A 21,150-nucleotide genomic window follows, 5' to 3' on the forward strand; every position below is an offset into this window, starting at 1 on the left:
TCATTTATATGTCCTCACAGTAGTCATTTCATCTATATGCTCTCATAGTAGTCGTTTCACGGATATGTAGTAGTCCTTCCTTGTATACATTATCATTGCTAATTGTTCTTTTAGTAGTCATTTGTATATATATCCTCATAGCAGTCATTTTATGCATGCCTTCACAGCAGGCTTGTTATGCATGTGTATATATATATATATATATATATATATATATATTCTTAGCAGTCATGTCATGGGTGTCTTCATGGCAGTCATTGCATGTAATATAGTCATTACCTATACAGCTTCATAGTAGTCATCTCACTTGTCTTCATAGTTGTCGTTAAAGTTATCAGGTGCATTGCTGTTAGATTAGCATTCCGTATTTATTTCATACAGAAGGTTACATTGTGTCACTATTAAGACTGATGCCAAAAGTTTTCTGTGATTAATTTCTCGGTCCATCAAGTGTTACTGACATTTGCTGAGCGTAACTACATATTTAATTAATTGCTTACCTACGATACCTGACACGTTTTCAGGGGCATGCACTATTGTTAGTTATCAGGTCACTTTACAAGGAGATCATAACAGTAGTTCATGTATGGTAAGGTTTAACGTTATTTACATACAGTGATAAAGTGGCAAAGAAAGGGTGCATTTCCTTGACTGATTCCTGACTGAAGAATCCCTCACCTAGGGCCTAAATAATCAGGCGGCAGACAGGGGAGGTGCTCAAATGGAAGAGGCTCAGTCTGATCTGGGCTCTCCCTTACAGCAGGTCGCTGTATGGGGGAGACAGTGGTCCCTGTTGAAGCACACAGCAGGAGCTGTGAGTGGCCCAAGTGACAAAGTGAACTGTGAGTAATCAGGTTGCAGGTGGCACTGTTTTAACTGGATGAGGGGAGCTCACCAGTAAGTAGACAGAGCATGCTGAGAGTTGTAGTCAGTGACCAGACGGTCTAGGACTTTATTTTGTTCCTGTTTTATGTTTTGCTTTACCTGCAACCTGTATAAATAAAGCTGGCAAGGTGCCAGACTTGTATGCTGAACTGTTGTCTTGCGAGTTATTGCGAGGAAACGTGTCCAGTGGCAAGTGACCAGGACGATCCCAGAGCTATCCCCGAGGACGGTTCCTCACTATGAATATATATATATAAAAACTTTGATAAGTCATAATTCACAGACATAATTGTATTCCTCCTGTTACCGGACACATCTTCAGTGGGGATGTGATTTCACAGTTGTTACTGAAATGTTTTCAGGGCAATAATACCTCAAAATTAGGTGGTTATATGCCCACAGTATCTGATACGTTTTCAGGTCGGATGCATATTGTACGCTTATTGTTAAGGACTTGTCTTCAGAGCAATAATACCTCGTCATATAGGTGCTTATATCCCCACGGTACCTGATTCGCATTCAGGTGGGATTTGAATTTACAGTTCACTTTCACGTCTGCAGAGCAATACATTTTTGACGTTTAGGTGGTTGTAGTCTAATGGTATCTGATGTCTCTAGGTGGCATTCTGGAGTTTGAGGTAAGCCGCATACTGGTTACTATAGCATATATATAATGCACACTTTTATCATAGCATAGGTCATGCAGTTGGTTATAGCATGAATTCCCCGCATACGTTCGCGATGGCAGGTACGTTATGCATATTGTTTGCTGTGGCACTTTCACGATGCAGTGGTTATTACAGGGTGTTAACTTTGCATTAGGCTATCAGCTTATTAGGCTGTCATCATAGCCTACGGTCATGCTTCTTTTTCATGTTTTGGTTTGTCGCTTTCATTAGGCTGCCACATTGGTATTTCGTTGGTTTCTCGTGTACTGAAGTACATTGCATTTTCATGATAGTGGTGCTCTGTTTCCCACGTTTTCAGCTCTGTCACGTTTAGGCTTTATGTAAGCAGTTTGTTTCTATTATCGCTAGGTTGATGGTTTCAGGCTGTGGTGGTAGCATCTCGTTGTATGTCTGAATGTTCAGGACTTTACTTAATTTTACTATTCTTCATACGTTTCATAGTAATCACAACTCTACTCTTCTTCTTTCAGGTCCCGTGTCTTCAGTCGGTCTCAGTTAGGTTCTCATTTCATTTCATCTGGCATGTTAGGCTGTAAAGGGTTTAGCAATTGTTCAGGGCATATGGTTGTTTGAGGCATGCTGTTTTAGCATTTGGTTGGGGAGTCGGTATTAGCATGTTGTTCTGTGCATGTAGTGGTAGCAGCTATCTTTTGAATATGCTATAGCATAAGTTAGGGGAATGATATTGTGGGTTAGGTTAAGGTTATGTGGGAGTTGTTATAGCTTTAAGACGGTGCAGGTGTATAGCGTTGATGCTGTTTTATGCTGTACATATTGTAACAATCACGTTTCAGAAGACCGGTGGATGTGGATCCGCTGGACCTGTGTGGCAGATGACTCGGACCGTACCAGGGAGCGGAGTCTAAGGTGGCGCTGGTTTTCACCAGAGCCCGCCGCAAAGCGGTATGGACTTGCTGTGGCAGGCGGCACCCAGGTCACTAACCCTGGCATGGCTCGACGACACAGGCAGCCGAGGATTTCGAGGCACAGGAGGAATAAGGCAATTCGTGGCCAGAATAGCAGAAGGTCAGGGCAGGCTGCACAGCAGCGTAGTCAGGAACGTAGCAAAAAGTCAGTAGGCAGGCGGCAAAGGAGCAAGGTCAGGTCATTGAACAAAGGGTATAATACACGGCAAGACAATCACAGGAATGCTTTCTCTCAGGCTCTAGGGCAACAAAGATCCTGCAGGGAAGTGTGGGAGGTGGAGGGATTTATCAATGAGCCACAGGTGTTACTTCACTAATAGGCACACTGGCCCTTTAAATCTTAAAACTCTGGCACGGGTGCACACACTGAGGGACGGGGACGCACGCGCCGAGCAGAGAGGGGGCAGGAGAAGCACCAGGCAAGGGGCGGGCTGGGATTCGCATGCGGGCACGTCCCGCGATGCGGATCCCAGCCACAACGGCAGCAGTAGATAACGGGATCATGCGCTCGTGGCCAGCTGTGCGGCCGGAGCGCATAACGTAACACATATTAAGCCTGTACATTTGGTGACAATATTATGGGTACATGGTGACAGCAATTAGGCTGTGCGGATGTCATGGCAATGTGTTTCTTTGTATTCGGCGAAATTTTAGTAGGGGTATATGTTCTGGCTCTATTTCGGTACATACGATCATAGCATTCTTCGAAAAATACAGTTATAGGCGATTTGTGCTTATGTTGTAGTATACATTTGGTGCATACATTCATAGTGGAAGTACTGCGTAGGTTTGTGTTACGGTCATGTTATCAGAGAAATAACATCTCATTACTAGGTGGATATATACCAGTCATGCCTGCCACATCTGCAGGGGGTTTCCTCACACATTATTTTTACTGACACGTTTTCAGAGCAATGACCTTACGACACTTAGGTGGTTATACCTGTCAGGTCTGCAGGAGGTAGCTCTGCACAAATTGTTGTTACTGACATGCATTCAGAGCAATAACATCTCGACACACAGGTGGTTGTTCACCTGTTATGCCTGCCACGTCTGCAGGGGGATTGACTGCGTTAATATTGTCACTCACACGTCTTCAGTCCAATAATATCATGGTTCATTATCCGTAGTATACCCGTTATGCCTGCCACATCTGCAAGGGGATACACTGCATATTTATTGTTTCTGACATGTCTTCAGAGCATTAGCATCATTGGCAGGCAGTGGTAGGGAGTCAAAGGTTACTGTTTGGGTTTTTGGCCATTTATAGACGGGCCCTTGCAAGAGGTTATGGCTCACTATAAACTAACATGTGAATTTATATCAATCATACAGGTTTGAATACAGCCTTGACAGCCAGTTGAGCGGATGTTACATGGGTATAGATACGCCCCTGCACCTCAAGGCGGGGTGTACGTCACTATGTGGTTCCTGGTATTCTGCTGTACTAAGGCAGATTTCTTCTAAGGTCTGGTGTTCGGTCGAGGTAGATGATAATTGATTTTCTTGATTAATGCCAGGTTTTTTGGCCCTCTATAGGCATGCCCACGGTTGCGGTTTTGGGCAAAGTTCTAACTGCTGTAAGTATATTATTATTATTATTACTTAGTATGGTCATATTATTTAATAGTATTGGTCTTAGTGTTATTTTGTGGGTGTTTGTTAGTGTTATAATTATTAGCATTATTGTTAGCGTTATTACTATTGTCGGTATTACTATTATTGTTAGTATTATTATTGTTAGTACTATTATCGTTAGCGCTATTGACATCACTAGTTTCATTATTACTTTTATTGTTATTATTAGCTTGTTCATGTTTGTAGCCTTGACCACAAACAATATTAGGGAATAGATTTGAAATTCATGCCACATCTTGGATAAACTTTTCATATACTAAACTCTTTCCCCAAATTCTGTGGCAGGTTTTATAAATATAACACTTTGCTTCTAACCTTTTGAAAACTAAATGTAAGGTGTATTAACTTTGGATCAAGTAAACCACATATTCTTCTTTTACACAGACTAGTCTTATGAAGAAATGCTTAGAGAGGGGAGGGATTATATTTCTTCCTGTCACTATATTTCTGTATTTACAACACTGCCTCTTTACAAACAAAAAAAAAAGGGGAATTTCAAGACTTGCAGGCAGGGCTGGCGAGAATGTTCTGGCTCGGGAGTATACACTGCTGACTTTCTGTCTGCTCTCCCAGGAAAAATCTTACTTCTCACTGACTGTCGGTCCTAGCATACAGAACTGGAAAGTCTTTTGGTAAGTCCTAACAAGTTGATGGACTATTGTTAACTTGTCTAAAAGGAGCACTCTGTTTTTAGTAAGAAAACTGACTTTGTAGATTCCTAATAGAGTATATGCTACAATGTAACCTTACATTCCAAATTGGTGTCTCCAAGGAGTAGGGTGATTTCTTTAGAAACAATCCCTTAGTACATTCTTGATCTTTTAGGACCCCTTTAGTTAAAATATTACTTTTGACATGTTATACAAACATGTTTTGATCAAGCTCCAGAAATAGTCCGGTAGAGCACAAGATAGCTGCTTGATATAATGCATTGCAGGAGACTGGCTTGATTTGAAGTCTATAGACTCCTTCAATATGTCAGATCAGGCGGTGAGTTCTGGGGTGGATCACACAGCTGCGCACATTGTCCAGCTATATTTAGAGATCAGTGAGGGTCTTAGTACTAAGACCCTCAACCAATCAAAACTTTTGACATGTCTGTGTGACATGTGAAACAGGAGGGATTCCCAACTTAGAAAATTCTCCTATTACCATATATACTCGAGTATAAGCCTAGTTTTTCAGCACGATTTTTCGTGCTGAAAACGCCCCCCTCGGCTTATACTCGAGTGAACTCTCCGCCTGTCAATCCCTTCTCAGTGGTCTTCAACCTGCGGACCTCCAGATGTTGCAAAACTACAGCTCCCAGCATGCCCGGACAGCCATCGGCATGCTAGGAGTTGTAGTTTTGAAACATCTGGTTGTAGACCACTGCGGCCTTTGTCATCATCCAGACCCCCCCTTTAGTTTTCTACTCGCCTCCCCTCGGTGGGAAGGAAGGGTGAGCTGGTCTGTGACGTCCCTGCGCATGAATGTCCCTGTGCGTCGTCGTCAAGGCAACATCACTAGTCCGGGGCCGGCCCAGAGCGGAGAAGAGGGCATCCCGGTGAAGATGGACAGCCTGGAACGACTAACCCTCCCCACCGGACGGTCCCTGCAGCATAGATGGCCCGGACCAGCTCACCCTTCCTTCCCACCGAGGGGAGGTGAGTAGAAAACTAAAGGGGGGTCTGGATGATGATGAAGGCCACAGTGGTCTTCAACCTGCTGACCTCCAGAGGTTTCAAAAGTACAACTCCGGACAGCCATCGGCTGTCCGGGGATGCTGGGAGTTGTAGTTTTGCAACATCTGGAGGTCCGCAGATGTTGAAGACCACTGATGAAGGGATTGACAGGCGGTGATGATGTATTTCCCACCCTAGGCTTATAGTCGAGTCAATAACTTTTTTTCCTGGGTTTTTGGGTTGAAATTAGGGGTCTCGGCTTATATTCGGGTCGGCTTATACTTGAGTATATACGGTTGATAAAAAAAATAAATGTAATAAGACACTTGGCAAAGTGGGAATACAGGGAACTTATTGTAAACCTTGGTCACCATACAATGAGTTCTAACAGTGTGAACGTTACAATAAGTGACAACAAATCTCCCTCTGTGATGAGTAAATACCTCTGTAAGGTGACACGTGTTGGTCTATGCTACATTCTTTTTTCTCATAAGCGTCAAGCACTTCCACATAGTTCATGGATTCCATATTAGCATGGATCATTATTCAACTATATGCATGGTCCCATATAAATTATTTATCTTTTATGTGTTAGAATATTATAAAAGTAACTTAAGTGTTGTTCTCTAAAGCAGAATTTGAGGAACCTCCTGGGTATATTGAAGGGTTACTTTCACAATGACTGTAGAGTTAATCATAAACCATATGTTCAATAAACACTGAGACACTTGCAGCTGTAGAGATTTCACAATGTGTGCCCAGAAGCTTCACAAACCTGTACTACATAATCTATATATATATATATATATATAAAACTCAATGGCCCTGATTTATGAATCTGTCACATTAGTAAATAAACCCCATTGTCCCAGATTTATCAATCACAGAAACTGGAGTGAGTTTCCCAAGCAACCAATCACGGCTAAGCCTTTTTTTTTACCAGAGCTCCTTAAGATATAAAACATGAGCTGTGATTGGTTACTTGGGAGAATCACTCCAGTTTCTGTGATTGATAACTCTGGGACAATGGGGTTTATTTACTAATGTGATCCCGACTCTTTTTTGTTGGGTTTTGAGCCCAAATTGTGTCACACCTCCCATGCGACACGATTTGCGACAAAAAAAACCCCTTCATTTTACAACAAAAACCCGAAAGGGGGCATGGCCATGGGATAAAGTGGGCATGGTCCCAACAAAAGGGGCGTGGTCCTGACAGTTTTGAAAAATCCCAACATATTTACTAGGGTTTCCACAGAAAATGTGGTGGATTTGAGCTGAGGAAAACTTGACAGATCAGAAGAGTTGTAAAAAAAAAAGCAAAACGTAGGGAGAAGTACAAAATGTAGGCAAATGTTAGTAAATACCTTGGGAAAATACCAGTCAGAAATCAAAACCCACAAAGAAACTTACACTCCGCTCTTAGTAAATAAACCCCAATGTGTGTATGTTCCAGCATCACTTCCAAACGGCTAAAGATTTTAACATGAAACTTGGCACACATGTTACTTATATGTCAACAACAAACATAGGATAGGTAATTTAACCCTTACTCACCCCCATTTGCCAGTGTCAGAGTTTTTGTTTAAAGTCCCATACAAGTCAATGGGAAATATATGTTACTGCATAACTTCCAAACGGCTGGAGATATTTGGATAATACTTGGTCACATGTTACTTATATGTCCACTTAAAATATAGGATAGTTAATTTAACCCTTAAAGGAGTAGTCCAGTGGTGAACCCAGTGGTGAACAACTTATCCCCTATCCTAAGAATAGGGGATACGTTTTTCACCACTGGACTACCCCTTTAACTACCCCCATTTGTGAGGGTAGGGTTTTTTGTTTAAAGTTCCATGCAAATCTATGGGAAATGTATGTTCCCACATAACTCCTGTATGGAGCCCTGACAGCCCACGGGAAGGGGGCGTGTCGACCTCCGCACGAAGCGGTGGCCGACACGCCCCCTCAATACATCTCTATGGCAGAGCCGAAGCGCTGCCTTCGGCAATCTCCGGCTCTGCCATAGAGATGTATTGAGGGAGCGTGTCGGCCGCCGCTTCGTGCGGAGGTCGACACCCGCTATCTGGCCGGAGAGCCTGGCCCCCGTACAGAGAGATCGCAGGGGGGCCCCAGCGGTCAGACCCCCCGCGATCTCAAACTTATCCCCTATCCTTAGGATAGGGGATAAGTTTTTCACCTCTGGACTACCCCTTTAACTACCCCCATTTGTGAGGTTAGGGTTTTTTGTTTAAAGTTCCATGCAAATCTATGGGAAATGTATGTTCCCACATAACTTCTGTACGGCTGGAGATATTTCAATAATATCTGGTATTACTTATACGTCAAATAAAAATATATGATAGTTAAATTAACCCTTATCTACACCCATATATAAAAGATGGGGTTTTGTTTCAAGTCCCATGCAAGTATATGGGACTTCCGTTACCTTACTCCTGGTGAATATGTCAGTCTGGCTTGCAAGCCACACCCCATCTCACAAAGACATGCCCACTGTATAAGCCCCACCCCTTTTATTCTCTACCCTTTTTGTGTATCGGTCTGGCTTGCAAATCATGCCCAGTCGCACAAAGCCACGTCCCCTTCTACTTTCAGATTACAATATCTTCATCACAAATCAGTCCTACCTGAGGACGGGATATGAGGACAGGATATGAGGTTGGGATAGGATGTCGAGATAGGAGGTCGTGATAGGGGGTCGCAATAGGGGGGTTGGGATATGGGGTCAGGATAGGGGGTCGGGATAAGGGGTCGGGATAGGGGGTCGGGAAAGGAGGTAGGGATTTGAGGACAGGATATGAGGTCAGGATATGAGGTTGACATATGAGGACGGGATATGGGGTTGGAATATGACAACAATATATGAGGATGAGATATGAAGTCAAAAGCTTCCTCCTTTGTTGATTTTCCTCCCCAACAAGAATTAGGAAGAAAAAAACGGGCAATGCCGGGTACTCAGCTAGTATCATCTATATAAATTTGATTGTAAATAATTTTAACTGCAGATAACATTTGGTGGGGGCAAGGGCTGAAGTGAAAATGTAATTATTTATGCCCACATAACTATGTTAAGCTACCCAGCAACACCCAGCAGTCTATTTGACCTTTAAGTGAGTGGCAATGTTTACAGTGTATGCACCGCCGCTCACCAGGGGACAACTCTGGATTTTATCTTAGGTTGGGATTTAGAATCATAAAATAATACCTTTATACCAGGATGGCATATTAGTACTGCAGTGACTTAATAATATCATCATATTATTGGGAAACAAAAAACTCTCTACACAGGCCCATATCACCACTTTACAAGGGATAAATACCACCATACTGATACTGAATAACCACTGTGCAAAGACTAATATCCCCCCAAACAGCAAACATATAGTGGTGACCCCAGCTCTACACAGGCGCTGCAGACGGTATAAGACATTAACTAAAGGGTAATAAATAATACCTCCAGAAATTATTTTTTAATCCCACTTACCTTCCTACTGATCCTGCACTGTAGCTATGCCCTCTGAATTCTCAGCTCAGGGCTCTGTCACTCGGAGGAGCTCAGGACATCTCCTGCAGGCTGCCTGTGATAAAATGGTGCCCTCACACATGGCCTAAAGCATATGCCCTGCGCCACAGTGCTACAGTACAGGAGTAGAAAGTCCAATACTGAGTGGTGATGCCCACATTGTATCCATCACCACTCATTTTACATTGTTAGGTGGTCAAATGTTCTCTGCGCCCCCTTGCAGCTGTACTCGCCACAACCTAGCTACGGCCCTGCCATAACGACTTCCTTGGATGCACTTATTCATGCATTCAACACCTGCCTAGACTAAACCATGGCCCCTTACACAGACACACATATGCACACAATCCCCACATAGTCACACATACAACCCACAATTTAGATAGCTATAACTTGCATACATAGAGTCACATATAAACATTCCTACAGAAATAAATGGCTACTTACCTTTTGGAAAACACATGAAGTGACATAACAGTGGTAACCACTTCCACCAGTCTAAGTAGGAGGGTGCTCACTTCACTTTAGTTGGCAGCCCGCAGTGTAAGTAAAGCAAGGTGAGAAACATACAGTGCTTTTTTTCTCTTACTCCCTGCTGTGATTGGAGCACAGGCTATGGATCTTCCAGCCCCTGCTGAGTGGTGATGTACATTGTATGCATCACCACTCCTTTTACTTCCTGTTCTTGTTACTTGTCTCTATACTCCTCAAGTTGTGGCTGGTGCCACAAAACATAAAGGGGAGGCATAGGTACAGTGGTGATCAAAAGTTTGGGCACCCCAAGTAAAAATTAGTATTAATGTGCATAAAGAAGCCAAGGAAAGATGGAAAAATCTCCATAAGGCATCAAATTACAGATTAGACATTCTTATAATATGTCAACAAAAGTTAGATTTTATTTCCATCATTTACACTTTCAAAATAACAGAAAACAAAAAAATGGCGTCTACAAAAGTTTGGGCACCCTGCAGAGTTAAAGGGGTATTCCAGGCCAAAACTTTTTTTTATATATAACAACTGGCTCCGGAAAGTTAAACAGATTTGTAAATTACTTCTATTAAAAAATCTTAATCCTTCCAATAGTTATTAGCTTCTGAAGTTTTCTGTCTAACTGCTCAATGTTGATGTCATGTCCCGGGAGTTGTGCAGTTTCTATGGGGATATTCTCCCATCATGCACAGCTCAAGGGACATGACATCAACATTGAGCAGTTAGACAGAAAACTTCTGCATGATGGGAGAATATCCCCATAAAAACTGCACAGCTCCCGGGACGTGAGTCATCAGAGAGCAGTTAGACAGAAAACAACAACTCAACTTCAGAAGCTAATAACTATTGGAAGGATTAAGATTTTTTAATAGAAATAATTTACAAATCTGTTTAACTTTCCGGAGCCAGTTGATATATAAAAAAAAAGTTTTGGCCTTGAATACCCCTTTAACCCCTTCATGACCCAGCCCATTTTCACCTTCATGACCTGGGCATTTTTTGAAAATCTGACCACTGTCACTTTAAACATTAATAACTTTGGAATGCTTTTACTTATCATTCTGATTCCGAGGTTGTTTTTTCGTGACATATTCTACTTTATGTTATCGGTAAAATTTCGCTGATATTTGCATCCTTTCTTGGTAAAAAATCTAAAAATTTCATGAAAATTTAGAAAATTTTGCATTTTTCTAACTTTGAAAGTCTCTGCTTGAAAGGAAAATGGATATTCCAAATAAATTACATATTGATTCACATATACAATATGTCTACTTTGTGTTTGCATTAAAAAATTTACAAGTTTTTACTTTTGGAAGACACCAGAGGGCTTCAAAGTTCCGCAGCAATTTTCCAATTTTTCTCAAGATTTTCAAAATCGTAATTTTTCAGGGCCCAGTTCAGGTTGGAAGTGGATTTTAAGGATCTTCATATTAGGAATACCCCATAAATGACCCCATTATAAAAACTGCACCCCCCAAAGTATTCAAAATGACATTCAGTAAGTGTTTTAACCCTTTAGGTGTTTCACAGGAATAGCAGCAAAGTGAAGGAGAAAATTCTAAATCTTCATTTTTTACACTCGCATTTTCTTGTAGACCCAATTTTTGAATTTTTACAAGGGGTAAAAGGAGAGAAATCACCCTAAAATTTGTAACCCAATTTCTCTTGAGTAAGGAAATACCTCATATGCGTATGTAAAATGTTCGGGGGGCGCAGTAGAGGGCTCAGAAGGGAAGGAGTGACAATGGGATTTTGGAGAGTGAGTTTTTCTGAAAGGGTTTTTGGGGGGGCATGTCCCATTTAGGAAGCCCCTGTGGTGCCAGAACAGTGGACCCCCCCACATGTGACCCCATTTTGGAAACTATACCCCTCATGGAATTTAATAAGGGGTGCAGTGAGCATTTACACCCCACTGGCGTTTGACAGATATTTGAAACAGTGGACTGTGCAAATCAAAAATTTGATTTTTCATTTTCACAGACCACTGTTCCAAAAATCTGTCATACACCAGTGGGGTGTAAATGCTCACTGCACCCCTTATTACATTCCGTGAGGGGTGTAGTTTCCAAAATGGGGTCACATGTGGATATTTATTGTTTTGCGTTTGTCAGAACTGCTGTAACAATCAGCCACCCCTGTGCAAATCGCCTCAAATGTACATGGTGCACTCTCCCTTCTGGGCCTTGTTGTGCGCCCCCAGAGCACTTTGCGTCCACATATGGGGTATCTCCATACTCAGGAGAAATTGCGTTACAAATTTAGAGGGTCTTTTTTCCCTTTTACCTCTTGTGAAAATGAAAAGTATAGGGCAACACCAGCATGTCAGTGTAAAAAATTTATTTTTTTACACTAACATGCTGGTGTAGACCCCAACTTCACCTTTTCATAAGGGGTTAAAGAAGAAAAAGCCCCCCAAAATTTGTAAGGCAATTTCTCCCGAGTACAGCGATACCCGATATGTGTCCCAAAACTGTTGCCCTGAAATACGACAGGGCTCCAAAGTGAGAGAGCGCCATGCGCATTTGAGGCCTGAATTAGGGATTTGCATAGGGGTGGACATAGGGGTATTCTACGCCAGTGATTCCCAAACAGGGTGCCTCCAGCTGTTGCAAAACTCCCAGCATGCCTGGACAGTCAATGGCTGTCCGGCAATACTGGGAGTTATTATTTTGCAACAGCTGGAGGCTCCGTTTTGGAAACAGTAGCGTACCAGACGTTTTTAATTTTTTGGGGGGAGGGGGGCTGTGTAGGGGTATGTGTATATGTAGTGTTTTTTACTTTTTATTTTAGGTTAGTGTCAGTGTAGTGTAGTGTTTTTAGGGTACAGTCACATGGGCAGAGGTTCACAGCAAGTTTGCCGCTGGAAGTTTGAGCTGCAGCGCAAAATTTGCGCCATCTCAAACTTGCAGCACTCACTGTAAACCTCCGCCCATGTGAGTGTACCCTGTACATTCACATTGGGGGGAGGGGGCAAACATCCAGCTGTTGCAAACTCCGAGCATGCCCTTTGGCTGTCCGTGCATGCTGGGAGTTGTAGTTTTGCAACAATTGCAACAGCTGGAGGCACTGAGGTAGGAAACGGACAATGTTTCCCAACTAGTGTGCCTCCAGTTGTTGCAAAACTACAACTCCCAGCATGCCCAGACTGCCAAGGCATGCTGGAAGTTGTAGTTCGGCAATATCTGAAGGATCAGATGTTGCCGAACTACAACTTCCAGCATGCTTGGGCAGTCTGGGCATGCTGGGAGTTGTAGTTTTGCAACATCTGGAGGTCCACAGTTTGGAGACCACTGTATAATGGTCTCCAATCTGTGCTCTTCCAGATGTTAGAGAACTACAACTCCCAGCATGCCTGGACAGACAGAGCATGCTGAGATTTGCAGTTTTGCAACATCTGGAAGAGCACAGATTGGAGACCATTATACAGTGGTCTCCAAACTGTGGGCCTCCAGATGTTGCAAAACTACAACTCCCAGCATGCCCAGAAAGCCAAAGGCTGTCTGGGCATGCTGGGAGTTGCAGTTTTGAAACTCTCAGAGGCAGCAGTGAGATCGCTTTACGGCGATCTCACTGCTGCCAATGAAGATGCCGCACTGCTGCCGGAAACTCACCTCCGCGACGCAGCGCAGCCGGGACCGCACGGAGGACGCCGGGAACGCACGGAGGACGCCGGGACCGCTCGGGACACCGCTCCGACGGGTAAGTGACGCCGGGGGACGGGTCAGGGACACTTAGCAGAGCGGTGTGTGTCCCGATCCCCGTGATCGGGATTCACACACCGCGCTGCTAAGTATTTTCATAGCAAAACGCTGCTATCAGCTAGTCAGATTTGACCAGCTGATAGCAGCGATCGCTGGGGGGGGGGTGGGGGACGAAACCCCCCGTGGTCGCACGGTAAGATGGCTGGCTATCAGTGATAGCCACCATCTTTCCGGGCGCTGCGGGATGCCGCGAGTAGCGGCAGTAATGTCCATGACGTACCTGTATGTCATGGGTCGGGAACACCTTGCCACCCATGACGTACAGGTATGTCATAGGTCGGGAAGGGGTTAATATCTTGTACTGCCCTCTTTGGCAAGTATCACAGCTTGTAAACGCTTTTTGTAGCCAGCCAAGAGTCTTTCAATTCTTGTTTGAGGTATCTTTGCCCATTCTTCCTTACAAAAGTCTACCAGTTCTTTGAGATTTCGGGGCTGTCTGTCATGCACTGCTCATTTAAGATCTATCCATAGATTTTCAATTATGTTGAGGTTAGGAGATTGTGAAGGCCATGGCAAAACCTTCAGTTTATGCCTCTTGATGTAATCCCCCATGGATTTCGAGGTGTGTTTAGGATCATTATCCATTTGTAGAAGCCATCCTCTCTTTAACTTCAGCTTTTTCACAGATGGCATCAAGTTAGCATCCAAAGTTTGCTGAAATTTTATTGAATCCATTTTTCCTTCTACTCGTGAGATGTTCCCTGTGCCACTGGCTGCAATACAACCCCAAAGCATGATTGATCCACCCCCATGCTTAACAGTTAGACAGAGGTTCTTTTCATTAAATTATGTTCCCCTTCTTCTCCAAATGTACCTTTGCTCATTCCGGGCAAAAAAGTTCAATTTTAACCTTATCGGTCCACAGAACATGTTTCCAAAATGCATCAGGCTTGTCTATATGTTCATTTGCAAAGTTCAAATGCTGATTTTTGTGGTGAGGACATAGAAGAGGTTTTCTTCTGATGACTCTTCCATAAAGACCATATTTGGACTAGTATCTCTTTATAGTGGAATTGTGTACCACAACTCCAGTGTCTGCCAGATCTTTCTGGAGGGATTGTGCAGTCAAGGGTGGGTTTTGAATTGTTTTTCTCACAATCCTGTGAGCTGTTCTGTCTGATATTTTTCTTGGTCTTCCAGATCTTGCTTTAACTTCCACTGTTCCTGATTACTGCCATTTCTTAATTACATTCGAACAGAGGATATTGACATCTGAAAAAGTTTTGCTATCTTCTTATAGCCTTCTCCAGCTTTGTGAGTGTCAACTATTTTCAGTTTCAGATTTCTAGACAACTGCTTAGAAGAACCCATGGTGCTGATTGTTGGGGCAAGGTCAGATGAGTCTGGGCAATTAAAACCTTTGAGATTGACATCACCTGGTCTTCTCAGATGATGATTGAGAACAATCCATGACACTGGCAGGTCTCAGCTTTGCAAAGGGGGCAGTGCATGCTATAAATTCTGCAGGGTGCCCAAACTTTTGCAGATGCCATTTTTTTGTTTTCTGTTATTTTGAAAATGTAAATGATGGAAATAAAATCTAACTTTTGTTGACATATTATAATAATGTCTAATCTGTAATTTGAGGCCTTTTGGAGATTTTTCCATCTTTCCTTGGCTTCTTTATGCACATTAATACAATTTTTTACCTAGGGTTGCCCAATCTTTTGATCCCCACTGTATACTTGTTTTACATCATTAAAAAGTCCACATGCTAGAAACGTTCTGCAGGCACTTTTGATCTCATTTGATTCTCAACTGAGAGCAATATATGTACATTATTGGGCAGAAGCTGGAGTTTTATTTATACAATCTTCTGGTATCTTTGTTTTATTTAACATTAAAGGACATCTGCAGCAAAAGACAGCTTGTGGATAGGGGATGAGTGTTTGATTGGGGGGGGTCCGACCGCTGGGACCCTCGCGAACTCCTGCACAGGGCCACGGCTCTGCCATGCAGGAGGCGTGACGGCCGCAGCGTGACGTCACGGCTGACACTCCTCCTCCATGTATCTCTATGGGAGATGCAGCGTTCGTGCCTCCTTGCCTCTCCCATAGAACTGTATGAGGTCGGCGCTTCGTGCATTAGCTGCTCACATAGAGCGACAAAGCGGGGGCCTTGTTTGGAAGATCGCAGTGGGGTCCCAGCGGTCGGACCCCCCGCGATCAGACACTTATCCCTTATCCTGTGGATAGGGGATAAGTTGCACCCCAACATCTGTTGGCTACAGTCATGGCCGTAAATGTTGGCACCCCTGAAATTTTTCTAGAATATGAAGTATTTCTCACAGAAAAGGATTGCAGTAACACATGTTTTGCTATACACATGTTTATTCCCTTTGTGTGTATTGGAACTAAACCAAAAAAGGAGGAAAAAAAGCAAATTGTACATAATGTCACACCAAACTCCAAAAATGGTCTGGACAAAATTATTGGCACCCTTAACTTAGTAATAACTGAAATGGGTCGCTTCCTATAACCAACAATAAGCTTCTTACACCTCTCAGCTGGAATGTTGGACCACTCTTCCTTTGCAAACTGCTCCAGGTCTCTCTTATTGGAAGGGTACCTTTTCCTCAACAGCAATTTTAAGATCTCTTCACAGGTGTTCAATGGGATTTAGATCTGGACACATTTCTGGCCACTTCAGAACTCTCCAGCGCTTTGTTGCCATCCATTTCTGGGAGCTTTTTGACGTATGTTTGAAGTCATTGTCCTGCTGGAAGACCCAAGATCTCGACGCAAACCCAACTTTCTGACAATGGGCTGTACAGTGCGACCCAAAATCCATTGGTAATCCTCAGATTTCATGATGCCTTGCACTCATTCAAGTCACCCAGTGCCAGAGGCAGCAAAACAACCCGAAAACATCAATGAACCTCCACCATATTTCACTGTAGGTACTGTGGGGGAGATTTATAAACCTTTGCAGAGGAAAAGTTGCCCAGTTGCCCATAGCAACCAATCAGCTCGCTTCTTTCATTTTTAACAAGGCCTGTGCAAAATGAAAGAAGCCATCTGATTGGTTGCTATGGGCACCTGGACAACATTTCCTTTGCACAGGTTTTGATAAATCTTCCTGTGTTCCTTTCTTTGTAGGCCTCATTCTGTTTTCGGTAATCAGAATGATGTGCTTTGGGGGGCGTGGCCGGAAGTTGATGGAGTGAGTCGCAAGATTGCTGAGCTTCGCTCTATAGCTGTGATAATAGCGGTTTTTACTCTGCCTAAACTGACTGGAAACTGTCCATTATTTATTTTCAACACCCTGGAATACCCCGGTGATTGATAGAACCCAACTAAGAAGGCGTGCGGCCGGCGAATCATCGGACCGAGGGTGAGACAGCCCTAGCTACTGCTAATGGTAACCGCCGCCATCGCCCCGAGCTGCGAGGAAGGCCTGTGCTGAAAGACGCCTGCCTTGTTCGATACAAGGTACAGGAGCAGAAAAAAGAGCGATGGGGAAGGGTGGGCTCTCATACCTTCTAAACCCGAGGTCCTGCTGAGTTCTGGGGAATCAGGAGCTGTGTGGGGAGAAGTCTGGTGCCTCCTTGCACCGCTGCCTCACTAAAGCGCCCGCTGTGTGCCATCTTTACAAGCCCTCGCTTCACAGTGACAGAGAGAGGAGGGAGACCCAGAAGTCCTCACGCAGCGCCTTCAGACCTGGAGAGCCATTAATTAACATCAGAATACTAACTTTAAGTCTGTGGAACATAATTTCTGACCCCAAGACTTTGGGACGGACACATTATGAACAGGATCACTTAAACTGTACTGCAGAATACATAATTGTTGAAGCTCATAGGCTCTGATTGAGGCAGTGGATGCTAGTTAAGAACTCTTGACAACACTTATGCTACAGATACCTACCATTTTATACTATCTGAACTTGGATAAAGAACTTGGATAAAGAAGAAGTTATACTCTTGATGTTGGATCCCACTAAACATTTGATGATACAGAAGTTCAATACTCCATATTCTCCTATATAACATCTCTGAGTATACTTTTTACCTGGGATCTGCTGCCACCTAGTGGTGAAATTGCGAATTGCTCTATATCTTGATTATCATCCCCAAAACATTGCCTTGCCTATGTGCTTCTTGTAATTCACAGGCATTGACGAGATTTGCATTTATAACTATACCACAAAATTCTTAATGGGATCTGTTAACTCATAATAATATTTACAGAGCTCATACTGGTTTCACGTTCTACTCTGTAATTTTTCTCTGCTAGTGCTGGACTTAACTAAGTAGTTTTTTCTCTCCTTAAAGGGGTACTCCAGCGCTAAGACATCTCATCCCCTATCCAAAGCATAGGGGATAAGATGCATAATCGTGGGGGTCCCGCCGCTGGGGACCCCCGTGATCTTCCACGCCGCACCCCGTTAGAATCAGCCCCGGAGCGTGCTCGCTCCGGGTCTGATTACAAGCGGTCACAGGGACGAAGCATAGTGACGTCACGTCTCCGCCCCCTCAATGCAAGCCTATGGAGGGGGCGTGACAGATGTCAGGCCCCCTCCCATAGGCTTGCATTGAGGGGTGGAGCGTGACGTCACACGGGGGTGGAGCCGTGACGTCACTATGCTTCATCCCTGTGATCGCTACTAATCAGACCAGGAGCGAGCACGCTCCGGGGGCTGATTCTAACGGGGTGCGGCGTGGAAGATCACGGGGGTCCCCAGCAGCGGGACACCCGCGATCAGGCATCTTGCCGAAACACGTCCTGTGCCGAAACGCGTCCTGTGACTTGGATATACAATAAATACCATTTGCTTGCATCGGTGAGTGCTGGGACCTCCTTTATTATATTCATCATCATCCAGACCGCCCTTTAGTTTTCTACTCACCTCCCCTCGGTGGGGAGGAAGGGTCAGCTGGTCCGGGCCATCTATGCTGCTCTTCTCCGCTCCAGGTCGGCCCCGGACTAGTGACGTCGCCTTGACGACGACGCACAGGAACATTCATGCGCAGGGAAGTCTGCTGCGCACGGACGTCCCTGTGCGTTGTCGTCAAGGCAACGTCACTAGGCTGGGGCCGGCCCGGAGCGGAGAAGATGGCCTCCTGGTGAAAATGGACAGCCTGGAACGACTAACCCTCCCCACTGGACGGTCCCTGCAGCATAGATGGCCCGGACCAGCTCACCCTTACTTTACACCGAGGGTAGGTGAGTAGAAAACTAAAGGGGGTCTGGATGACGACGAAGGCCGCAGTGGTCTTCAACCTGCGGACCTCCAGATGTTGCAAAAATACAACTCCCAGCATGCATGCTGGGAGTTGTAGTTTTGAAACATCTGGAGGTCCGCAGGTTGAATACCACTGATGAAGGGATTGACAGTCGGAGAGTTCATTCGAGTATAAGCCGAGGGGGGCGTTTTCAGCACGAAAAATCGTGCTGAAAAACTCGGCTTATACTCGATTATATACGGTATGTTTGGGACTGTGCAATGACAATTGTGGAGATCACATTCCTTGCTGCTATCAATATAAAGGACTGTTGAATGACTCGCATTTTCTGCATATTATCAGTATTGCTGCATTAACTACCTCAGTCTGAAAACAGGCATGTGTCTTTCAGTAATGAGTGGATGTTAGTACTGTATTGAACTTTTGCAACGTGCCCAAAATTATTCTGACCTGTCGCAGTCATAGGTTGAGAACATTGATGGCGGCTGTTTAGTTTGTTATATTCTTTATTTTTGTGTGCTCAATCTTTTAATTGATGGAATAAAAGTTAAATTTTAACCTTCCAAAATCTTCAGTGCAATGTACGTTCCTCTAGAAGGCTTTGTGTTAATCACAGTCAATGCCACTTCCAACCTGCTAGTTTACCCACCTGTGCTGTAATAGAGATATTAATATTATATTTAAGTATATCTTACTGTAGACTGTGATTGACAGACTTTGCCCTGCCCTGCTATCTCCCTTATTTTGGTTTTAAATGTTATCAATAAAAAATAAAAAATAAATTTTGATTTAATGATTATATATATATATATATATATATATATATATATATATATATATATATGTTTGTAGTAGCCATATTAGTTTAGTGATGCAAATGCAAAATCATAGGATGTTGCAGAATCTTGTAATACAGTATTTTGCAAAGACAAGCTTTCGGGATTTATCAAAAGCATCTCAAGAAGAGATACACAGGTTACATCTCACATACCGTATGTTGTTTTTAACCCTGCATATTTTCTGAGATGTAACCTGTGTGTTTTCTTCTTGTGTGCTCAGAAATGCTTTTGACTTGATAAGAGGAGGAATCCCAAAAGCTTGTCTTTACAAAATAAAATACTGTTAGTCCAACTTCCGGTTCCGGCACAGGGATGTGAGGACGTGAGGCGAACTGCTCCCGTCTGTGCGCTCCTACCCGAACCATATTGCAGCCTCTTACCCGCATATAAAACCATTCCAGCAGCGGTGGTTCATCGGGGAGTGACCCCGGGACCCGATCGCGATGGATCGCTACCTTGCGAAATCACAGAGCCGTGCGGAACAGCCTCTGGCCGTGCAGGAGAAGGAAGCACCCAAGATGGCGCCGGCTGTTACACAGGAGGGGAGCGCGAAATCATCTCAGCCAGCTCACCTTACCTGCAAAGAGGTACAGGCAGTTGAAATGGACATTTCTCTCCCACCTACCCCTGAACTCTTTATGCACACGCATGATCCCGCTCCTGCTGTTATTGAACAGGCGCTGGCTGCAGATGCCCCTAAAGCACCCTCAGTGTCACCTGTGGACTTTCCGAAGCAAGCGGCGTTAATGGCGGAACGCCTCTTCCCTGCATTACAGGAGACTATGGTCAAAATGCTGTCAGCCTCGCTTCAGCAGATCCAAAAGGACCTTGCCAACACCTCGCTGGCTGTGGGGGCTCTGGAGGACAGAATGAATGCTGTAGAAACTACTACCACTTCCTCAGTGGGTGCTATTCAGTCCTTGTTTAAAGAAAATGCATATATGAAGGACCGTCTAGAAGACCTTGAAAATAGGTCCAGGAGGAACAATCTAAGGATGATCTGCTTACCTGAAACTATCCGACCGCAATCTTTACAACAACTTTGTGAGTCCGATCTACCCGCTGCTCTGGGACTACAACACCAAATGCGTGTTGAACGGGCTCACAGAGTGGGACCCCCCCCCCCCCCAACCTGATGTGGACACTACTTCTGCACAAACCAACGTACGCCCCAGGCAGGTGATCATGCGTTACCTGGATTACAACAACAAGGAGGCTATCCTGCGGGCATTTAGGCAACGCTCTACTCCTTTACTCGTCAGAGGCCACAAAGTCATCCTCTTTGCGGACTACTCAGCAGCTGTGACTAAACAACATAAATAATTCAGCCCAGTCTGTTCGTACCTCTTCAAAAAAGGTTTAAAATTCTGCCTTCAATATCCAGCCATCCTTCACGTCACTATGTTGGACAGTGTGACAAAAATGTTTCGCTCCCCCCGGGACGCAGTGTCTTTTCTGCAACTTCCCCTCAATGCTCCACCAGCATTTCACAGCTCTTCACCCAATTGGAACCCTATAGCAGCAGCATAATTT

At 44.1% G+C, this 21,150-nt stretch overlaps 1 protein-coding gene across 1 annotated transcript in view; it reads left to right on the top strand.

Annotated features, from left to right (window-relative positions):
• Positions 1–21,150, top strand: part of LOC130277482 (receptor-interacting serine/threonine-protein kinase 2-like) — a 76,677-nt gene that overhangs the window by 12,719 nt on the left and 42,808 nt on the right. Inside the window, exon 2 of the mRNA XM_056528156.1 lies at positions 4,712–4,770. Coding sequence (XP_056384131.1) covers positions 4,712–4,770 — 59 coding nt within the window. The remainder of the gene's footprint in view (positions 1–4,711; positions 4,771–21,150) is intronic.

Source organism: Hyla sarda, chromosome 6 (assembly GCF_029499605.1).
Source record: "Hyla sarda isolate aHylSar1 chromosome 6, aHylSar1.hap1, whole genome shotgun sequence".
Lineage (NCBI taxonomy): Eukaryota > Metazoa > Chordata > Amphibia > Anura > Hylidae > Hyla > Hyla sarda.